The sequence below is a fragment of the Mustela erminea genome, chromosome 13, assembly GCF_009829155.1.
Source record: "Mustela erminea isolate mMusErm1 chromosome 13, mMusErm1.Pri, whole genome shotgun sequence".
NCBI lineage: Eukaryota > Metazoa > Chordata > Mammalia > Carnivora > Mustelidae > Mustela > Mustela erminea.
The window spans coordinates 83,362,956-83,386,565 of NC_045626.1; the positions used below are offsets into that span (position 1 = coordinate 83,362,956).

General features: G+C 38.2%; 1 protein-coding gene, 1 non-coding gene and 1 pseudogene across 8 annotated transcripts in view; all 3 read left to right on the forward strand.

Moving 5' to 3' along the window:
- Positions 1-23,610, forward strand: part of TMEM116 (transmembrane protein 116) — a 139,307-nt gene that overhangs the window by 5,757 nt on the left and 109,940 nt on the right. For 2 of the 7 annotated variants that reach the window (XM_032311242.1, XM_032311243.1), the window contains exons 2-5: positions 5,291-5,320; positions 12,540-12,586; positions 13,026-13,089; positions 21,009-21,140. In XM_032311242.1, coding sequence (XP_032167133.1) covers positions 12,573-12,586; positions 13,026-13,089; positions 21,009-21,140 — 210 coding nt within the window. In that variant the 5' untranslated portion in view covers positions 5,291-5,320; positions 12,540-12,572. Of the gene's footprint in view, positions 1-5,290; positions 5,321-11,815; positions 11,990-12,539; positions 12,587-13,025; positions 13,090-21,008; positions 21,141-23,610 lie in introns of those variants that run through there. The other 5 variants (XM_032311241.1, XM_032311245.1, XM_032311244.1 and 2 more) reach the window with 5 other exon arrangements.
- On the forward strand, positions 9,755-9,827 carry TRNAK-CUU. Its single transcript has one exon. It is a non-coding gene; the product is annotated as a tRNA-Lys (tRNA).
- On the forward strand, positions 12,809-12,909 carry LOC116572538 (annotated as a pseudogene).

Genomic DNA, 23,610 nt, shown 5'->3' on the forward strand with positions numbered 1-23,610 from the left:
AGAAAAGTTGAAGACCTATGAAAAAATATGATGGAGGGATCAATTGGGATTGGAGGTCATGGGAAACTTCTAGAAACAAGTATATGTAAGCTGAAGAAAGACCTCAAAGGATGAATAGGATTCAGCTCTCAAGGAACTTAGGCTCATGTGATGACAAAAAATATTAATTATAAATCAATATGAAATCGCAAATTGGTGTATGTTAGGAAGGATTTTAGGAAAAGAAAAGAGCAAGTGCAAAGGTTCTGGGGTGAGAAAGAACTGAAATATTTGAGAACTTAAAGAATTCCACTCTAGAATTTATTCTTTAATAGCAAAGTCATCAGCATAGCAGGAGGTTATAAGTGCAGAGATTAGGAATATTTATTGCAGCATTGTTTGTAGATGAAAAAAAGAAGAAAAGAAAAAAACCTAAGGACAACTCACAAGAGTAAGTGTTGGATAAATGATGTTTTTTTTTTTTTTTTAAAGTAGGCTCAATGCCCAGTGTGGGATCTGAACTCAAGACCCCAAGATCAAGAGTTGAACTCTACTGACTGAGTCAGCCAGGTGCCCCTAGAGAAATGATCTTATATAGAATATTATACAGCTATCAGAATGGGTTAGAACTATTTCCATGAAATACTAGATGAGAAAAGAAATGTGCACAGAAATATGTGATCCCATTTTTAAAATCCTGTAACTAAAACATAACATAAACATAATAACCCCTATTATGTATGTATGCATTTGGATGTGGGTTTTTTTTTTATTGCATAAAGTAAACTTCATATGCAGCAAATAAAGAGATCATGGGAAACAGCTTCTAAAGCTGTGAATTCACCCTAAGGGAGGGTGAATGAGTGCTTTTTGTTTAGGGTTAGGATGAATAGTTTTTATTTATTTGTTTTTTAGTAACTCTATACCCAACATGAGGCTCTAACTCCCCAATTGCATGCTCTCCCTACTGAGCCAGCCAGGCGCCCCAGGATGAATATTTAGATAGGAAAGCCTTGTCACTGTATGTAGAGGCGGGCATAAAATCCTATAAACACTTTGTATGTTACGTAAATGAGGTGGAGGCTCCTCCTTAGGCAGAGATTTTAGTATTATAATGAGGTAAAGATAATTGCAGGTTATTCCAGTGGTCACTCCAAGGTCCTTCTGGGGTTTAGCTCAAAAGATCTGGGCGGTCTGGACTGGTGGGAGGTCTTGTTAGGGTTGTTGCTGTGCCCTGAGGGGTGGTTTTAGTTTTCTTTTTCAGCTGTTCCTTTGTGCTTCCTTCCAGCAACCCAAAGAGGGACTGTGTCCTTTGTCTCTATTTGGATATATTTTAACAAGCATAGAGAAAGATGCAGAGAAATACGTTAGGCTTTTAGCATTGGTTACAGTCTAGAGGAATGAAGAAAAAGAAAATAAGACTAACAAAAGAGAATAAAATTATTATGGAATAATGTTGAGAAAAATATAGAATATAAAATACTAGCTATAGAGTTACTACAAATGGATAGAAACTGAATATGTATAGGGACAAGGACTTAAAGTAACAAAAATAAAAAGGACATTCCGACTAGCTGATGAGATTGTAGGAAACACGGATTTCTGTTATTTTAATATTGTTTTTTCAATGAAGTAACATTAAAAAATCTTAGAGATTTTAACATCTGTGGATCAAATTGTTTAAACAGAGATGTTTTTCTTCTTTTTGTTATGCCCGAGTTTTCGCGTCTGAGAGACCACCAAGGAGCCGACACCGATGCGATCACACGAGGGTTTATATGACAAGCTTAAGCTTGGTCCCAAGTATACCCGACATAGAAGAGTAGGGACTTGGACCCTGAGGTGACATGCTTGGCCCCAAGTATACCCGACACAGCAGAGTAGGGACTTGGACCCCGAACCAGATTATAGTCAGAGTTTTTAAAGGCAGAGTAGGGGTGGACTCTTCGGTGGGTGAGGACAAAGGGGATGATGTAAGTCTCTGTAAGAAATTTTGGAAGCAAGATCTCCAGGCCCTCGAGGGGCTAGCTATTGTTGGGAGAAAGGTTATTTGTTACTAGAAATAAAAATCTTCTCATGAGGGGCGCCTGGTGGCTCAGTGGGTTGAGCCTCTGCCTTCGGTCAGGTCATGATCTCAGGGTCCTGGGATTGAGCCCCACATCAGGCTCTCTGCTCAGTGGGGAGCCTGCTTCCTCCTCTCTCTCTGCCTGCCTCTCTGCTTACTTGTGATCTCTGTCTGTCAAATAAATAAAATCTTAAAAAAAAAAAATCTTCTCCTGAGACCCTTTAGATGTATATCCGTGGGTCATATGCTTGGGAATGATTGCTCACTATCTTGGAGGTTTAGAGATAAAGTTTCACACTTTCCTATCAAGTGTCCTTGTTAGTGAGATTTGGGTTTAGAAGAAATTTAACTTTATTTACATTTCCTTCTGCCTCAGCCTGCTTCAGTTTTATGGTGGGGAGGGCGACATTAGGGCTTGGGGAACTGAGTTATTTGCCTCTGGAAACTGGGCTGTTGTCATATCTCTAGGACATTTGGTTTTTTTGTGTTTTTTTTTTTTTCCTAAAGATTTTTTACTTCTTCATGTAACAGAGAGAGAGATCACAAGTAGGCAGAGAGGCAGGCAGAGAGAGAGGAGGAAGCGGGCTCCCCGCTGAGCAGAGAGCCCGATGTGGAGCTCGATCCCAGGACCCTGGGATCATGGGATCATGGGATCATGACCTGAGCCGAAGGCAGAGGCTTTAACCCACTGAGCCACCCAGGTGCCCCTCTCTAGGACATTTCTTTTCTTTTCTTTTTTTTTTTTAAAGATTTTATTTATTTATTTGACAGAGAGAAATCACAAGTAGATGGAGAGGCAGGCAGAGAGAGAGAGAGGGAAGCAGGCTCCCTGCTGAGCAGAGAGCCCGATGCGGGACTCCATCCCACAACCCTGAGATCATGACCTGAGCTGAAGGCAGAGGCTCAACCCATTGAGCCACCCAGGCGCCCCTCTCTAGGACATTTCTAAACCGAGGGAGACTCCTGTCTTACAGGATTGTGATCTCTGCAAGTTAACTATTTGTATTTCTTTTAGGGCAGCCAGGGGTGGCTGAGGAATGTCACACATACTACCGAGGGGAGGGGAGCGGGTGGAGAGGGAGTGTAAGGTGCCAGCTTTTGCTTTGTCAAGATGGCTGTACTTAGACTCGAGGTGGGTACAGCCTTGTTTTTCTTGGCCTCCACACTTTTGTCCCACTTTGAATTCATGTTAATTTGTCTTATTTTCATACTCTTATAAGCCACCTGAAATACTATCTAGGTCAAAGTGGAATATAAGTAAGTAAATAAAAGTAACCTAACTCTTGCCAATCTCTTCCCCCTTCAGTCTTTCCTGCACACTGCCAACGTGTAATTACAATCACATAAAATAGGGATAATAGTAATACTTTTCTCATAGGATTGTGAGTGGATTAAATTAATTCACACTAATTTAATTAGTTAACACTAGTTATAAAGCATTTACAATAGTATCTGTCATATAGTACATAATTTGCTTAAGACTACCTATTATGGTTATTATGTCATACCATTTCTTTTCTTGGAAATTTGCTTGATTATAGAAATTTATAGTGACATTTTTGTAGGATAAAATCCAAATGCAAGAGCCTCCAACATCTAGTTATAAATTAAAGAGTCTAAATAAAAATGATATTTATAGGGGCGCCTGGGTGGCTCAGTGGGTTAAGCCGCTGCCTTCGGCTCAGGTCATGATCTCAGGCCCTGGGATCGAGTCCCGCATCGGGCTCTCTGCTCAGCAGGGAGCCTGCTTCCTCCTTCTCTCTCTGCCTGCCTCTCTGCCTACTTGTGATCTCTCTCTGTCAAATAAATAAATAAAATCTTTAAAAAAAATAAAAATGATATTTATAATATCACATATAGCTACTAAACTCTTGAAATGTGGCTGTTCTGAATTGAGATGTTATAAAACAATTTCGAAGATCAAAATTACAAATGTAAAATATATCAGTGATTTTCTTTCTTTCTTTTTTTTAAAGATTTTATTTATTTGACAGATAGAGATCACAAGTAGGCAGAGAGGCAGGCAGAGAGAGAGAGAGGAGGAAGCAGGCTCCCCACCGAGCAGAGAGCCCGATGCGGGACTTGATCCCAGGACCCTGAGATCATGACCTGAGCCGAAGGCAGCGGCCCAACCCACTGAGCCACCCAGGTGCCCCTATATCAGTGATTTTCTTTTCTTTTCTTTTCTTTTTTTTAAGATTTTATTTATTTATTCGACAGAGAAAGATCACAAGTAGGCAGAGAGGCAGGCAGAGAGAGAGGGAGGAGGAAGCAGGCTCCCACCAAGGCGAGAGCCCGATGCGGGGCTCCATTCCATGACGCCGGGATCATGACTTGAGCCGAAGGCAGAGACCCTAACTCTCTGAGCCACCCAAGCGCCCCATCAGTGATTTTCTATATTGATTGCATGTTGGACAAAATTTGGATATTTAGGTTAAGTAAAATTTATTATTAAAATTTCATCTGTTTTTGCTTTTTTAGTGTGGTCACTAGAATCTTTTATTTATTTATTTATTTATTTGTTTATTTATTTAAAGATTTTATTTATTTGAGAGAGAGAGTTAGCAAGAGAGCATAGACAGGGTAAAGGGCAGAGGGAGAAGCAGATTCCCTGTTGAGCCGGAAGCCTGATATGGGACTTCATCCCAGGACTCTGGGATCATGACCTGACCACAAGGCAGATGCTTAGCTCACTGAACCACCCAGACACCCCCACCGGAAACTTTTAGATTACATCTGTAACATATATATATATATATATATATATATATATATATATATATATATCTTTTTTTTAAAGATTTTATTTATTTATTTGACAGACAGAGATCACAAGTAAACAGAGAGGTGGGCAGAGAGAGAGAGGAGGAAGCAGGCTCCCTGCTGAGGAGAGAGCCTGATGCAGGGCTCGATCCCAGGACTCTGGGATCGTGACCTGAGCCGAAGGCAGAGGCTTTAACCCACTGAGCCACCCAGGTGCCCCTGTAACTTATATTTTTATTGGCTAGCACTGCTCTAGATTTTTAAAGTAAAATGTTGCTACTTTTCATCCTAATCTTTGTCCAGTTGGTGTTTTAGATGCAAGGACAATATACCTTTATTTCCATTAACTTTTATCTTGTTAAATGAAACTCATTATTCTAAAGTATTTAGGTCTTATTAGATCTTAAATCTGTCATCTACCTCCCACAACTTGAGTACATTCATTCAATAAATACTGAGTACCTATTCTAGGCACTTTTTTAGGTATTGAAGATATTGGAGTGAGTCAGAGAGGTAAGTTGCCTGTCCTCAAGGATGTTCCAGTCTACTAGGGGAGAGCAGACAGCAAAACCAAACATGATATTTTGGAATTTGATAAATGTTACATCTCAGAGGTAATGACATTTAAGCTGATACTTGAAGGATGAGAAGGAGCTAGTCTTGTGATTATCTGGGGGAAGAACATTGCAGAAAGAGAAATGCTATTATAAATTACCTGAATTGGGAAAGTACTTGATACATTGGATGAAAACACAGTGGCAGACCCTAAGATAGTCTCCAATAATCCCTGCCTTTTGATATTTACCCTCTCATGTCATCCTTTCTCCTTGGCTGTTGGGATGATATGTGGTCAAGAGAATACAGAAGTGGTGATAGAATGTCACTAAAGCGTTTTGTTGCATAAGGTTCTGACTTCCATCTTGATTGGAAGATATCTTGCAGAAATCCATGTGGTGAAGAACTGAGTGAAGTGTTTGATCAACAACCCTGGAAGAACTGTGTTAGACCAACAACTTTGTGAACTTGAAAGCAGAATCCTTCCCCATTTGAGCCTTCAGATGAGACTCAGCCCTGGTTGATAATCTTGATTAAGCCTTGTGAGAGACCTTGAAACAGAAGACCCAACTAAGCTATTCTTATACTCCTGATCCACAGAAGCTGTGAGATAATGTGTGTTCTAAGTCACTAAAGTTGTGGAAAGTTGTTATGCAACTTGACACACACACTGATAAATGTGCCCACTATATTTTCTCTGAAGTCATTAATGAAAGTGTTTTACAGAACTGTGCCAAGTCAGAATGCTGATTAACCCCACTAGAAGTCATTTCTAAGTTGATATTGATCATTTAGTTAACTCTCCCTTAGGCTTATTTGTGCAAGGAATGCTGTTAATTGTGCTTCCACTTGGCCTGTATTTCCTTTTTTTTTTTTCTTTTTTTCAGATTTTATTTATTTATTTGAGGAGAGAGCTGGAATGGGGTAGAAGGAGGGGGGAGGGAGAAGCAGACTTCCCGCTGAGCAGGGAACCCAATGCAGGCCTAGATCCCAGGACCCTAAGATCATGACCTGAGCCGAAGGCAGATGCTTAACCAACTGAGCAACCCAGGCACCCCCTCATTATTATTATTGTTATTTTAAAGTTTTTTTAAAAGATTTTATTTATTTATTTGATAGAGAGTGAGAGAGATAATGACAAGGGAGAGGGTCAGAGGGAGAAGCAGACTCCTCATGGAGCTGGGAGCCCAATGTGGGACTCGATCCCAGGGCTCCAGGATCATGACCTGAGCCAAAGGCAGTCGCCCAACCAACTGAGTCACCCAGGCACCCCTCATTATTATTTTTTAAGATATTATTTATTTGAGAGAGAGAGAGAGAATGAGCAGGGGGAGGAGCAGAGGGAGAGAGAGAATCCCAAGCAGACCTCCTGCTGAGTGCGGAGCCTGATGCACCTATGAGCCTGAGATTACAACCCAAGCCAAAATCAAGATTTGGACACTCAAATTCAGGTGCCTCTCCTTATTTTTATATCATGAAATTTCTCACCAAATGCTTTGTCAAAATAGCGTATATACTATGGTAATTCTATCCAAAGAAAGAATGGGGTAGTTTGGCATGATTTTTTAAATAAATCCATTCCAACTTAGTTATTACTTTTTAAAAAATTGTTTAGAAGCACACTTTTTGGATGGTTCATTTTAGAATCTTATTTGGGATCAGTACTGAGATCTTTGATCTATGGTTTGCAGATTCTTTTTGTTTTTTTAAAGATTTTATTTATTTATTGGACAGAGAGATCACAAGTAGGCAGAGAGGCAGGCAGAGAGAGAGGAGGAAGCAGGCTCCCCGCTGAGCAGAGAGCCCAGTGTGGGGCTCGATCCCAGCACCCTGGGATCATGACCTGAGCCGAAGGCAGAGGCTTAACCCTCTGAGCCACCCAGGCGCCCCTGGTTTGCAGATTCTACCATCTTTTTTCCTTAGACATAAAAATTTAGTTATCACCAATTTTCTACAATTTGTAGAAATTTCTATGATATTCTACAACTTCTAAAAATTTTCCCATTTTTACACAAACTCTCAGATTTTACTCAGTGGTTTATTGGGTTAACCTGCAAGTTTTATCAAAGTCCTAGAGTATACTTTGTTCAGACCAGGAGTGGTGGATTCATTTAGAGCAGTCAGGTGCTCTCTTACTAACTTTATCTTCAGTTCCCTCTTAAAATGTTTGTTTTACACTTTTTATTCTAAATATTATTCTTTTTAGTAGGAAAGACAGAAACATGTTACCCATTAATCATTATACCATGAATTTCAGCAAAGGGTCATTTCCTTATAAAATTTGCCTATTTACAGTTTATCCTCTTAAAGTGTACAATTCAATGAGTTTTAGAATATTCATAAAGTGTTCAACCATCACCACTGTCTAATTTTAGAATATTTTTGTCACACTAAAAAGAAATCATGTGCCCATCAGTAGTCACTCCCCATTCTCTCCCAAATTAACTTCCCAGCCCTAGGCAACTACTAATTTTCCTTATGTGTGTATAAATTTGCTTATTTTGAAGATTTATACAAATGGACCCATGCAATATGTGGTCTTTTGTGATTGGCTTCTTTCATTTAGCATAATGTTTCCAAGGTTCTTGATGGTGTGGAATGCACCAGTACTTCTTTCCTTGTAATTGTTGAATAATACTTCATTTTGTGGATATACTACATTTTATCTATCCATTCACCCGTTGGTGGACACTTGTGTTTCTACCTTTTTTTCTTTTATGAATAACAATGTGATAAACATTTGTGTTAAAGTTTTTGTGTGGACATATGTTTAGTTTCTCTTGGGTATATACCTAGAAGTAGAACTAAGTTTATACCTAGCAGCTGAGTCATATAAGGTATGTTTAATATTTTGAGCAACTGCCAAAGTGGCTGCAGTATTTTACATTCTCACCAGCAGTATATGAGTTTCTATTCCTCCACAGTTTCTGCAGCAGTAGCTATTGTCTATCGTTTATAGCTATCCTGGTAGATATGAAAAGTTATCTCATTGTGACTTTAATTTGTATTTCCCTGCTGGCTAAAGATGTTAATCATCTTTTCCTGTGTTATTAGTCATTTATTTATTTGGGGAGAGAAACTTCTGTTTAAAACCTTTGCCAGGGGTGCCTGGGTGGCTCAGTGGGTTGGGTCATGGTCCCAGGGTCCTGGGATCCAGCCCCGAATCGGGCTCCCTGCTCAGCGGGGAGTCTGCTTCTCCCTCTCGCTCTGCCTGCTGCTCTGCCTACTTGTGCTCTCTGTCAAATAAATAAAATCTTTAAAAAAAATAAAGCCTTTGCCAGTTTTTAAATTGGGTTGAATTTTTTAAAAAGATTTTATTTATTTATTTGACAGAGAGAAATAATGAGAGAGAGAACACAAGCAGGGGGAGTGGGAGAGGGAGAGGCAGGGGTCCCACTGAATGGGGAGCCTGATGCCAGGCTCGATCCCAGATCCCTGGGATCATGACCTGAGCCAAAGGCAGACGCCCAGTGGCTGAGCCACCCAGGCGCCCCTGTATTGTATTTTTATTATTGAATTATAGGAGGGTTTTTTTTTTAAAGATTTTGTTTTGTATTTATTTGTTTGTTTAAAGAGGGTGCACATGAGTAGGGGGAGGGGCAAAGGGAGAGGGAGTGAGAATCTCAGGCAGACTCCTTGCTGAGCATGGAGCCCGACCTGCGGTTTGATCTTACCATCCTGAGATCATGACCTGAGCCAAAGTCGAGAATCAGAGGCTTAACTGACTGAGCTACCAGGTGCCCCTGTAGGAGTTCTTATATATTCTCTATATAAGTCCCTTATCAGATACAGGATTTTTAAATATTCTTTCTATTCTGTGGCTTGTCTTCTCTTTCTTGATGGTATCCTTTGAAGCAGAAAAGTTTTTAATTTTGAAAACGACCAATTTATCTGTGTTTTTCTTTTGTTGCTTATGCATTTATTGTCATATCTAAGAAGCAATTGCCTAATAAAAGAGCTACCTTGATGTTACATTCTTTTTGTTTTGTTTTTGGTAAAGATTTTATTTATCTATTTGGGAGAGCAAGAGAGAGCATGGGGTGAGGGGAGGGGTGGAAGGACAGAAGGAAGCAGGCTACCTGCTGAGCAAGGAGCCCGATGCAGGACTCCAACCCAGGACCTTAGGATCATGACCTCAGCTGAAGGCAGATGCTTGAATGACTGAGCTACCCAGGTGTCCCAGATGTTACATTAATTTTTAAAATTATCTTTCCCTCTCTTCCTATTAACTAGTTCTCCATTAGAATATTGTGTGTGTTAAGAGTGCAAACTATGAAGTCAGAATGACTGGATTTGAATATTGGTATTACCGTTGATGACTCTATAACCATTAGAAGTGACTTCTTTAAATCTCAGTTTCTTCATCTGAAAAAATGTGAACATTAGTGGGGTGCCTGGTTAGCTCAGTTGGTAGAACGTGGGACTCTTAATCTTAGGGTTGTGGGTTCAAGACCCATACTGGGTGTGGAGTTTCTAAAACTTTTTTTAAAAATGGGAATATTACTTTTTACCTCAAAATTTTTGTTGACAATTAGAACGCTTAGCATAGAGTCTTATACATAGATAGCACCTGATAATTGGTAGATGTTATTACTAGGAATCTTATTTGAGTTAAGTATAATTTTTGCTTAAATAAAAATATTTTACTAGGAAGGTTAAATTTAATTTAACCTTTTAAATGTAATTTAACCTTTAAACTAAATTTAATTTAGTTTTTTGACTTTGTATCCACAGTTGTAACTTGCTCATGGTAGAAGTTTAAAGAATATCTATTAATTTAATTGATACATGAAGTATAGTAGCCCATTACATTAAATGAGCTGTGATGTTTTTGAGCTTACTAAGGAGCTAAGTAAAAAGAGAAGAGAAAACTAAAAGTAAGTATCACCCACTTCATTTGGGCTTGGGTTAGCCCTTGCAGAAAAGAAAGATGGGAAGATTATGTTTCAAAAGATATTTCAGGGTGCCTGGGTGGCTCAGTGGGTTAAAGCCTCTGCCTTCGGCTCAGGTCATGATCCTAGGGTCCTGGAATCGAGTCCCGCATCGGGCTCTCTGCTCGGCGGGGAGCCTGCTTCCTCCTCTCTCTCTCTCTGCCTGCCTCTCTGCCTACTTGTGATCTCTGTAAAATAAATAAATAAAATCTTAAAAAAAAAGATATTTCAAGGGGGAATAGTGCTAAATATACAAAAAGCAGGGTACTAATACAGAGAGGAAAAATGGAAAGGTAAATCCCCAAATGGGAATTTGGTCAGTGGCATAAGACATTTTAGAAGAGTGCCAAAAGTGAAAAGTTCTTATATCAAGAGCAGCAGACTGATTTGGGATGGTTGTTTCTTGAACAATTTGAGATTTGTTCTTGACCAAGACAAGAGTCCTTTGTCCAAAGGCATTCTCTTATCACTTGGTAAGACTGTCATTAGTCCTCTCGCCCTTATTAGATGGATGGATGATTAGAGGCCTCAGAACACTCCCTGAGACCTTATAGTAGGGATTTCTGAACCAGAAATCGACTTGTGTTTTTTATTTGTTTATTTAGTACCTTAAGCAAAGTGGTTAGAACCTGCCTCCAATTTAATAGTTTCCTACCAAAACCTACCTCTGTTTAATGATGTTCCTTCTTCTACTCCACACTATGGTGAACAAATGAATCCTATATTAACCTCCTATGAATAAGTGAATCACATATTTAAATCACTGAACCTATGCAAATGATCCAATTTATGTTATCAGTCAAATATTTTGTAGAGTGTATGAAAGTATGTTTAGATGAAAGCTAAATGGTTACATAGAAATATTCTCCTTCTGCTTTCTCCTTACTATAGTCCTTGTCCAAATTTTACCAGTTCTTCCAAATATTGTTCAAATGAAAGGCAGTGTATATTTTTTTGTGTGCAGATAATTTAAGATTCTGGCATTCAGGTCATTTTTCCTGCTGTATTATAAGCTCCTGGAAATCTGGGTCTGTCTCTTATTTGTCTTTGTATCTTCTACAGCACAATGCTTTACACAGATTTGATATATAAACAAGTATATTAAATGAATCATGTAATTTAATATATTTCTGGTGGAAATTTTGGTACAGAAGAGTTCAAATGTTACTATTAAATGTGAGATATTAACAGCCCATTCTCGTCACAGCTTTTCTTGGTATTACTAAAAATTTACTGATTGCTTTAATATGCAGTCTCTCTTTTCCATCACAGGCTTTTATCCCTAAATGGGGCAAGTGTTAAGCAGACCTCCTTTTTCTTCCTTACCTTTCTCTCCTTTTTTTCTGTTCCATTTCTCTCTTGCAGCTCCATTTATCTTTTCACCATTCTATTTTTTATTATTCCTGTCTCTTCCTCTTATAATTCCTAATACTTTGTTTCCTTGTCACCTGCTCTTTCTATTTTTGTTCTTTCTGCTTGGCTTTCTCCTCCACTTGTCACCACCTCTTTCCTTGTCCTCAAGATACAGAGCGGGATTGGGTAGGGAGGAGCCCAGCAGAGCTGGGGGTGGAGCCACCTGTTCTGCGCTTCAGGATTCAGAACCTGAGAAGGATCGGCCTGCGTAAGCATAGCTGGGGCAGAAGTCCCCATGGCCTTCCTGCTGGAGGCTAGCATTCTGGAGGACAATTGGGACTTGGTGAGATTATAAGTTGTCCCTTTCTTTTTGCTCCCCCTTTCTTCCTCCTTGTTCTGTACTTTTCACTCACAGTATCTCTTTACTACTTCTTCCTATTTCTTTACTCCTTACTATTCTATTTTTTCTCTCTCTAGTTATCAGTCAACTCTATTTAGTATTTGTTTACCTTTCCTTGTACCTGTTCTTTTCACGCATGTCTATTCTCTCAAAATTTAACTTTTCCTTCCTCTTCTCCATTTTATTCTTTTCTTTTAAAATATGCTCATCCAACTCTCTTTTCTGTCCACTTCTCTACCTCTTTTCATTTTCTGTCCACCTCTCTACTCTTTTTATCTTACTGTTTTCGAGAGATGGAGCAGTAAGAGAGGAAACAAGGAACCACCCTGCCTTTCCAGAGGCCTTTCTGCTGTGTCTCAGACTTGTAGGGTATTTTGATTAGGCACTGAAGAGTTTGTGCTCTGCAGAGACAGTTAATAAACAGTGAAATTGGAGTAAGGTTGAATATTAAATGTTAAAGTTTTGATTTTATTCTCTTTTATGTTTTGTTTAGGTTTTTTCTGCAATACAGTGGATACAATTTGTTATGGCTACTCTGAGGTAAATTTATTTAATCTCATGTTCTATGACTGTTTTAACTAGTAAAAGCAAAACTGTAGAATTCTAAAGTTTCCTGCATTTTTCCCCCTGGGTATTTGCTTTTACTCTTCAGGGAGAAATGCTGTTCTTTACCATGTTGATATTTTCTGATTAATAAAATGTAACATCAACAATAACAAAAAAACAGATTGAGTAATAACATCTGAAAATCAAAGGACTTGGGTCAGCAGGACTGATTTGCAAAATCAGTAGGAATGATACAGAGATTAGCATGTCCCCTATGCAAGCATGACACACAAATTCATGAAGCTTTCCATATTTTAGAAAACTGTGGTTTCTTTTTTATCTGTTATATATCAGTAAAGCTGTAAAAAATCATTAGCAAAAATGAGGGAGCCCTAGTAGTCTTCTTTTAATGATTATCTTTTATCTCTGTCAGTGTTATCGGTTCAAGTTCTCTTATTGCCTATGCTGTATTCCAGAATATACAGAAATCTCCGGAGGTGAGCAAACTCTTTTTTGTGTTGGATTTGAACATTTTTAGTGACTTAGCCTTTGAAATAAATAAGAGAAGTATCACCTATAAATAATGGAATAAGTTTACGAATTACTTGTAAATTTGTCATTATGTTATTACATTGAGATATTTTAGACACAGTCAATAGGTTTCCCTTTTCTTCTAGGTAATTATTTTAACTGTAACTTTGAATAGTGAGAGATTGGCTACTAAAAGTACAGTTTTTTTTTGCTATGCACTAATTATTAAAGTTAGGAAATAGAGTTGTTTGAACCCTCTAGTCACTCTAAGCACAGTATGATCCTGCCAAAAGGTGAGTTTTCTGATATTGGTATCTTGGCAATATTGCTAGTGGGGCTAAGAAATAGCTCAGACTTTGTTTCCAGAAAATATGAGGTTTGCTGTTCAGGCCTTCTAGGCAATTACAATTTAATGGTGAAAACAGAACAAAAATATACCCTAGGTAAAATTATTCATACCAAAAAGATCAAGTAAAAATATTTTCTTTTTTTTTTTTGAGGTTAATTGACAAACAAAAATTATATATATTTAAGGTATAAACAAATAAAAAAACTTTCCGGATTGAGAGAGTATTTCCTAACTATGAAATAAAAATGTAACAACACTTTCTCTCACTAGGCCAAATGGCACAAAATTAGACAAAATATAGTTCACATATATAGGAGGGCTTTTGTATGTGGAAAATGTGATTGGGTTTTTATTGAGCCCACTTTCCTAATCAGAGTAGTGCCGTATGTTGAACACTTTCTGAGCTCCAAGTATGCTGGGTGCTTTACAGACTTTATCTATTGGTTTTCATCACTTTCCCATGGGAAGGATGGTATTAGCTCCATTTCACACATGAGGAAATTAAGGCTCAAAGTCATGAAGTAACTTGTTGAAATTTTATAGTAAGTAGCAGGACAGAGATTTTTCAAAAGTCTAACTCTTAACTACAGTCCCCTTTCAAATTAAACACAGTATTTAGTATTTATTTTATTCTAGACAGATGTGCTTAGTGTTTTAAATACATTTTTCATTTAATCCTTAAAACAACTCTGTGAGGTAGATATTACTAATCTGATATTATAGTGAAGAAATGAAATCCTGGTAAGGTTGAGGGACTTTCCTAAGATCTTATATATAGCCAGTAATTTGTTAGAGCTAGAATTTGAGTACAGGATTGTCTTGTTCCAAAGCCATTCTCCATATATGCTTTTTAAGCCACTGAAATACGGTATGTAATGAAAATACGATTTTGGGCGCCTGGGTGGTTCAGTGGGTTAAAGCCTCTACCTTTGGCTCAGGTCATGATCCCACGGTCCTGGGATCCAGCCCCGCATGGGGCTCTCTGCTCAGTAGGGAGCCTACTTCCTCTTCTCTCTCTCTCTCTCTCTCTCTCTCTCTCTTTCTCTGCCTTCCTCTCCACCTACTTCTGATCTCTCTCTGTCAAATAAATAAATAAAATCTTAAAAAAAAAAGAAAAAGAAAATAGGATTTTGAATTTCAGGCACAGAATGTGACTATGTAAGTAACTAGAAAGTAGAAGTCCTGGTAGTCATTGCCTGCCAGAGTAATCTTAGGCCACATATCTTTCTGTGATTCAGATTTCCCTAATGTTTGTCTCCTTTGCTGAAATTTGAATTCATAGGTGATTAAGTTAATGAAGTATAAGTTACATAGTAGGACAGCTAAGCAGAGATTCTCAGTCTCTGCATTATTTATCTGTTGAACTGGACAATTATTTGTTGTAGGGGGCTGTCTGCACCTTCAGATGCTTTGCAGACTTTACCCACTAGATGTTAGAAGCAAACCACCTCCCCATACATCTGAGGTTGTAAAAACCAAAATATGTTTAAATTTATTGCCAGATATCTCATGGGGGAGGCAAAATTGCTCCTGGCCCAGTGACCACTCAGGTGGTCTAAGGTGACCTCTGGCATGACAGTGGGTTAGAGCTTTATAAAGATGTAGGATCAGGGGGGCGCCTGGGTGGCTCAGTGGGTTAAGCCGCTGCCTTCGGCTCAGGTCATGATCTCAGGGTCCTGGGATCGAGTCCCACATCGGGCTCTCTGCTCGGCGGGGAGCCTGCTTCCCCCTCTCTCTCTCTCTCTCTCTCTCTGCCTGCCTCTCTGTCTACTTGTGATTTCTCTCTGTCAAATAAATAAATAAATAAAATCTAAAAAAAAAAAAAAAATAAAGATGTAGGATCAGGGGCGCCTGGGTGGTTCAGTGGGTTAAAGCCTCTGCTTTCAGCTCAGGTTGTGATCTCAGGGTCCTGGGATCGAGCCCCACATCGGGCTCTCTGCTCGGCGGGGAGCCTGCTTCCTCCTCCCTCTCTGCCTGCCTCTCTGCCTATTTGTGATCTCTGTCAAATAAATAAATAAAATCGTAAAAAAAAAAAAAAAAGATGTAGGATCTACTTTGGCCTAGGATGTGACCTTAAGTTTCTCTGGCTTCAGTTCCCATACCTTTCAAAACATAACCAGAGCTTAAAGGACCTTAAAAACCACTAGTGCACTGGTTCCCACACATTCTGTTTTCTTGGTGTAGGAAAAATTCCAATTTTTCCAGATTAAGAATATCAGCCATCCTCTAGTTTTCCTTTTTTGTCCATTAAAGAATTTTTAAAAGATTTTTATTTATTTATTTGATAGACAGGGATCACAAGTAGGCAGAGAGGCAGGCAGAAAGAGAGGGGAAAGCAGGCTCCTTGCTGAGCAGAGAGCCCGATGCGGGACTCGATCCCAGGACCCTGAGATCATGACCTGAGCCGAAGGCAGAGGCTTAACCCACAGAGCCACCCTGGCGCCCTTAAAGAATATTTTTAATCACAAAAAACATATGGAAGTCATAATCTGAAAAAGACCAAAATAGTCTATTAAATTAAAATAAATGTAGTAAATTGGAGAAATCCATAGGGAATCTTTGAGGTGATTAACTGATGAAACAGTGACTCAGAAAGGCTAACTGAAGAGAGAAGAAGGTGGCCAGACTAGCCAGTGTTAAATAATACTCAGGGCAGATATACTTTACTACACACTTATGTGACTTCATTTCCCCATAAAGATCACTTTTGATATTCTTTGTAACCTGATTTCACTTGAATAGAAATATTGGGAAGCAGGTATTTAGAAGAGTATTCATATGAATACTATTTTAGGTCTTTCAACTCACCAGAACCCACTTGGACTCAGAATCTCCCCAGGGAAACCCTTTCCCACAGTGCATGTTCTACCCCTTATCCTGCTCTTGATTTAAATGAGGTGTGAATTGGGCATTTTTTTTTTTTTACAGATTTCTATTTATTTATTTGACGCAGAGAGAGATCGCTAGAGAAGGAATACAAGCAGGGGGAACGGGAATGGGGGAAGGAGAAGCAGACTTCCCACTGAGCAGGGAGCCCAATGTGGGGCTCAATCCTAGGACCATGGAATCAGGACCTGAGCCAAAGTCAGACGCTTAACGACTGAGCCACCCAGGTGCCACTAGGCATGTTTTTTTAAAAGCAAAACCTTTCATATTTAGGACTATGTCTTTTGCTTTTATGTGTATTACAGATTACTGCACTGATTGTACTTTCCTTAAACCATGGGCTATACCTTCAACATAGTATTTTATAAACATAGGCAGGGTGAAATTTTTCTTCGCTTCAACAATAGGTGCTCAGTTAATTTTAGTTGTTTATTTGACTGACTTTATCTCCTGTTACTAGAACTCACTGTTTTCTAGGTGTGAGTGAAAGTATATAAATCTCTTTTTATCCTCCATTTCCCTGCCAAAGACTTTAGTTATGTTTTAGTTGCAAATAGTGCTCTCTGTAAGGCTATTTATTGAATCAATGACCATAAATAAAATTGCATTCTTGCTCACAGAAGCCTCCTCTCTGCCTTTCTCCTCCAGAGTTTATTTGGTGTTCACTTTTAATTTTTTACCCATTAACAGTTATAAACTTGTGGGAGGTCATGGGCCAGTAGAATCTGTGAATGTGCCATCTGGCTGGAATTTTAGTAGGCTTACCCAGAGCAAAGGCTATATATGGTAAAAATAATAATAATATCTGATATTTATTAAATATAGTTTAAAATGTAAAAAAAAAAAAAAATGTTATTTCACTCGTTTTTGTTTTTGTTAGCCAAAGCAGCTTGACCATTTACCCCTGCTTGCAAGGTATAGCATCTGACTTAGCTTTCCTCTCATTTGGAAGGAGGGGTATGAGAAAAATTCCCTTTTGTACTGGTGAGATTAGTTTTTATATTGGGTAGTATGTGATAATAACTTTAAAAATTTTTTAATTTACTTTTTCTTGTGATATATATCAGGTGTGGATAACAAAGCATAAAACCTGTATGCACTTTTCTAAAGAATGATTATAACCAGTAAGAATAAGAAATAGAAATTGTCTGTACCAAAATGCTCCTTACTGGTCAACCTACTATGCTCCTTACTAGGTCACAGTTCTCTTCCTCACCTCTGGAGGTAACCACTATCCTGACTTCTGTGATCATAATTTCTTTGCTTTTATGTACAGTTTTGTCAAGGTATGTGTATTTAAACAATTTAATTCAGCTCACTTTTGAAGTTTTTTGGAAATGGACTAATACTGTATGTATTTTTGTATAGCTTTGTGATTTGCTGTTTTTTGTCAGTGTTATTTGTAAGATTTATTCTTGTGTAAAGCTCTGGTTCATTTAATTTTCACTGATGTTTAGCATTCTCTACTTTGAACACATCATAATTTATGTATCTATATTGTATTTGTATGGTGTATAGATATAATATATATATTATATCTATATATAATCTTTAATCTTGTCCGTGTCTTCTGGTGAACACATGCAAACATTTCTCTAGTGTATTTACCTAATGATAGAATTGCTATAGGAGAGGCATATTCCTAGATAATGCCAAACTTTTTCTAAATGGTTGTGCCGGTTGGGTAGGAAAGGTTTCATTGCTTTTTGTTTCCATTAATCCTGGATATTGTCAGATTTAAAAAATTTTTGCCATGAATGTATAATTTATTTTGTGGATTTAATTTTTCATTTCGTTGATTACTAATCATGTTAGGCATATTATCATATGTTTATGGTCATTTGGATTTCCTCTTAACTACCTGTTCACATCTTTTGCCTATTTTTTTCTACTAGATTTTTTTTTAATTGCTTTGTAAGAGTTTTTGTTTTTATTTTATTTATTTATTTATTTATTTTTTTATTTTTTTTGAGTTTTTGTTTTTAATTTTGTTTTGATACCGGTCCTTTGTTAGTTTTATGTGCTGCAAATAATCTTCTCCCATTTTGTGGCATGTCTTTTCACTTTCTTGGTGGTGTCTTTTTGACATATTTTTCTTTTTTCACTGGTTGAATTTTTCAATTACTTCCTTTTAGAGCCTTTTTCTTTTGTTTAGGAAAAGTTTCCCTGGCCAGAAGTCAAAACATTCTCCTCTGTTATCTAAAAAAATTTTTTTATGGGTTTTGCTTTCCATATTTAGTTATTTATACCAGTTGGAACTCATTTTTGAGTGTGTGAGATAGAATATAGGGGTCCACTTTTATTTTTATCCATATAGACCCCAGTTGTTGCAACATCATGGTTGTTTTGTTTTTAAGATTTTATTAATTTATTTAACTGAGAGAGATACAGAGAGGGAACACAAGCAGGGGGAGCAGGAGAGGGAGAAGCAGGCTTCCTGCTGAGCAGGGGAGCCAGAAGTGGGGCTTGATCCTAGGACCCTGGGATCAGGACCTGAGCCAAAGGTAGACACTTAACGACTGAGCCACCCAGGCATGCTGCAACATCATGTTTTGAAAAGACTATCCTTTCTTTCTTGATCCAGAAAGCCACTTTGTGGGATGCGTGTCTGGCTCAGTCAGCAGAGCCTGCAAATCTTGACCTCAGGGTTGTAAGTTTGAGTTCCACAATGGGTGTAGAGATTACTACAGTAATAATAATAATTTTGCCAATAATAATAAAAATGTCCTAAAAAAGCCATTTCTAGGGGCACCTGGGTGGCTCAGATGGTTAAATGTCTGCCTTTGCCTTGGGTTGTGATTTTGGGGTCCTGGGATCGAGCCCTGCAGTAGGGCTCCCTGCTCAGCAAGGAGTCTGCTTCTCCTTCTCCCTCTGCTCCTCCCCCTACTTGTGGTCTCTCTCTCTGTTGAATAAATAAGTATTTTTGGGGGCGCCTGGGTGGCTCAGTGAGTTAAAGCCTCTGTCTTCGGCTCAGGTCATGATCCCAGAGTCCTGGGATCGAGCCCCGCATGGGGCTCTCTGCTCTGCAGGAAGCCTGCTAACTCCTCTCTCTCTCTCTCTGCCTGCCTCTCTGCCTACTTGTGATCTCTGTCTGTCAAATAAATAAATAAAATCTTTAAAAAAAATAAGTATTTTTTTTAAAATCCTCTTCTATCATGTATCAAAAGTTTTTATATATGCTTAGGTTTGTTTGAGCTCTGTATTGTTTCATTTGTCTATTGCTTATCCCTATGCTAGTACCACAATATCTACACTCTAGCTTTATAGTAAGTTTTGCTACGTGTAGGACAAATCTTTCTCCTTTTTTATCAAGAATGTCTTGGTTGTCTTGATATTTTGTATTTCTACATCAGATATAGAGCCAGCTTGTCAACTTCCATAAGAAAATATGTTGAGATACAATTGAGATTGCATTTAATCTATATATCAATTTAGGGAGAACTTACATTTTTGTAATCTTAGGTCTTACAATCCATGAGCATAGTGTTTATCTTCACTCTAGATCTTCTTTGATGTCTCTCAATAAACATTTTATAATTTTCTCTGTATGATAACCAATACTATTTTTAGAAAAGTGGGAGTTGGGAGGGCAAAAGGGGAAGAATACTAGAAAGTGACAAAGAAGGACAGACTTCACTGATAGGGTCAGAAATCGAAAAACAGCATATAAAATTCATACCGATATTTTTTCCTACTCTGAGTTTTCTTTCTTTTTTTTTTTTAAGATTTTATTTCTTTATTTGACAGAAAGAGAGAGAGAGATCACAAGTAGGCAGAGAGGCAGGCAGAGAGAGGGGGAAGCAGGCTCCCTGCTGAACAGAGAGCCCTATTTGGGGCTTGATTCCAGGACCCTGAGATCATGACTTGAGCCGAAGGTAGAGGCTTAACCCATTGAGCCACCCAGGCACCCCCTACTCTGAGTTTTCATTGATGAAATAAGATGAATAAAGTCTGAGGATGTAATGTATAATGTGGTGACTATAGTTGATAACACTGTTGTATAATTGAAATTTGCTAAAAGAGTAGAACTTAAATGTTCTTACCAAAAAAAAGTAAATGTGTGTGGTGATGGAGGTGTTAACTTGGGGAAATCCTTTCACAATGTACTTGTCTATCAAATCATCACATTGCACACTTTAAATATCTTACAATTTTTTCAATAAAGAAAAGAATGAGAAAAATGCAAGTTAAACTGTATTAAGATTTTAAAAACCCATTTTTATTTTCTTTGAGTGTTAACCATATCCCTAAACACTCAGCTGATGATCTCATTTCTTATTGTTAGAAGATGTTGGCCGTGCAGCTCGAGTACTTTTAATTTTCTATTTGTGGTGTATCTCCCATCACAAAATTCCGTATCTCTCCATTCTTTCCTTTGTCCCTAAATCTGAGGAATGAATGTGTCTATAAGGAAGAAGGTCAATGCTAATCTATCCATGAGTAGTCTTATTCCAGGATAGTTGGGATAGTTGAAATTACAGATTCCTTCCTACGTGGAGTATTCCTTTACATTCCCCACAGTCCACCAATGACAGAGACCCCAGAAAAATGATGCCCAGGTTTCTCCTAGAAAGATATAACTTAAAAATAATTGATTGTTATTTTCCTAGCTACATCATTTATAAAATGAGGCTCTTGTTGCTTTTACAGATAAGGCCACTCTTTTATCTGAGCTTCTCTGACCTTCTCCTGGGGATATGCTGGCTCATTGAGGCACTTCTTTATGGAACTTCAGTAGCCAATAAGGATGTTGTCTGCTATAACTTGCAAGCAGTTGGACAGGTGAGTAGTACTAGACTGTGACTGTATTTTGTAAGACAGGTATACTCAGACCTAAATAGAAAACAAAGATAATCCATCTTGGTAAGTGGGATCCCTTTGTTTATTGTTATCCTTTGAAACAATAGCTCTTAATTTTTTTCCATATTTAAAAAACACGGCTTGTTGTGCTCACTTCAGCAGCACATATACTAAAAAAACACTGCTTATTATAGAAAGTGTGGAAAATTCAGAGAAGCAAAAAGATAATTAAAATCACCTATAAGGGGCGCCTGGGTGGCTCAGTGGTTTAAGCCTCTGCCTTCAGTTCAGGTCATGATCTCAGGGTCCTGGGATCGAGCCCCACATCGGGCTCTCTGCTCAGCGGGGAGCCTGCTTCCCCCTCTCTCTCTGCCTGCCTCTCTGCCTACTTGTGATCTCTCTCTGTCTATCAAATAAATAAATAAAAATCTTTAAAAAAAATAATAAAATAAATTTTAAAAATCACCTATAATCACTCACATATTATTTTATATATATTATGTATGTTTCCAGTCTTTTTCTCTGTACATATATGCATTTTAAAACAAATAACACATTAATACTTCATATAATTTGCTTTTATTTTTCAATATATCATGAGTGTACTTCCATGTAATAAAACATTCTTTAACAACAGCTTTTGAGAATTACTTTTTTTATTAAAAGAATAAGCATTGACCCTGAAAAGAAATAAAATAAAATAAAATGGAAAAAAAAAGAATAAACATTGGCTTCAATTGGGAAATACTATAGATTATCATGTATGGATTATAGATTTTTCACAGATTTTATCAGTAGATTAACCCACACAGTACCATCTGTATATGTTTCTTATATTTCTCAGACTTGCTGTGTGAAAAAGTAGAGGTTAAAATGCAATCGGTGGTGCCTGGGTGGCTCAGTGGGTTAAGCCTCTGCCTTCAGCTCAGGCCATGATCTCAGGGTCCTGGGATTGAGCCCCACATTGAGCTCTCTGCTCAGTGGAGAGCCTGCTTCCCCTCCCCGCCGCCTGCTTCTCTGCCTACTTGTGAGCTCTCTCTTTCTGTTAAACAAATAAATAAAATTAAAAACAAATCATTACCACAACTAAGATAACAAACATTTCTATTTCCATCACCCCCCAAAATATTTTCAAGTTTGTTTTCTTTTACCTCATGGAGCATATGAATTATAATAGTTGCTTTTAAAAATTTTGGTTGGTGGCCCTGGATGGCTCAGTCATTAAGTGTCTGCCTTCAACTCAGGTCATGATTCCAGGGTCCTGGGATCAAGCCCTGCATCAGGCTCAGCAGGAAGCCTGCTTCTCCCACTTCTCCCAGCCTGCTTCTCCTCTCCCACTCCCCCTGCTTGTGTTCCCTCTCTTGCTGTTTCTCTCTCTGTCAAATAAATAAACAAATCTTAAAAAAATTTTTTTTTGGTTGGATATTTCCAATATCTGGCCATCTCTAAGTAGGTGTTTGTTGATTGTCTTCTCCCATGATAATGGGTGACAAATTTTTGTTCTTTGTGTGTCAAGTAATTTAGGGTTTCATCTTGGACATTGTGACTGTGACATATCATAGACTTGGGGTTCTTTTGTAATTCTCTGGCGAATGCTAATGTTTTTGTTTAGCAGACAGTCAACCTGATTAGGTTTAGAATGTGAATTCCTTTTTTAACAGTTTTTAAAATTTATTTGAGAGAGAGAGCAGGGGTGGGGGAGGGTCAGAGAGGGAAGCAGACTCCCTATTGAGTAGGGAGCCTGATGTGGAACTTGGTCTTGGGACTCGAGGATCATGACCTGAGCTGAAAGCAGTCACTTAGCCAACAGAGCCATCCAGGCGGCCTAGAATGTGAATTTCATTTCATCATTTTTAGGTTCAAGTTCTCTATGCCAAGCATATGCCTTAGCTATGCTTGTTTTGGGCTGTCATGTGCGTGCATAGTGCAGTGGTTAGGTTGAGACTTATATGGCATCATACACAGAATTAGGACATCTGCTTTTCTTGCTCTGTCACTTTTGGGTTTCCACCTACACTTTCCTGCCTGAAATGGGACATTCTTTGGTTTATGTGGCCTAGAATATAGGTTTCTGTGAGGGTTTCAGGGGCCTTCATTGAGAATCATTATGATTAGGATGTACACTTGAGGAAGAGCTATAAGAGAGCAAGAGAGAAAGGTTTGGGAAACTTAACTTTTGTGCAGTTTGCTTCTCTATATTTGATTCCTTTTTTTGATTTTTACTTTTCAATCTTCAAGCAGTTAATTTTTATATTTTCCCAGAGTTTTTGTTTGTAATCAATGGGAGGGATGGGCTGAAGAGGGCTAAAACACACTAGCTTTTTTAGTTATTCTTATTTATTTAGTGACAGAGAAAGTGCATGTGAGTGGGGGAGGGGCAGAGGGAGAGAGAATCTTTTTTTTTTTTTTTAATGGATTTTATTTCTTTATTTGAGAGAGAGCACAAACAGAG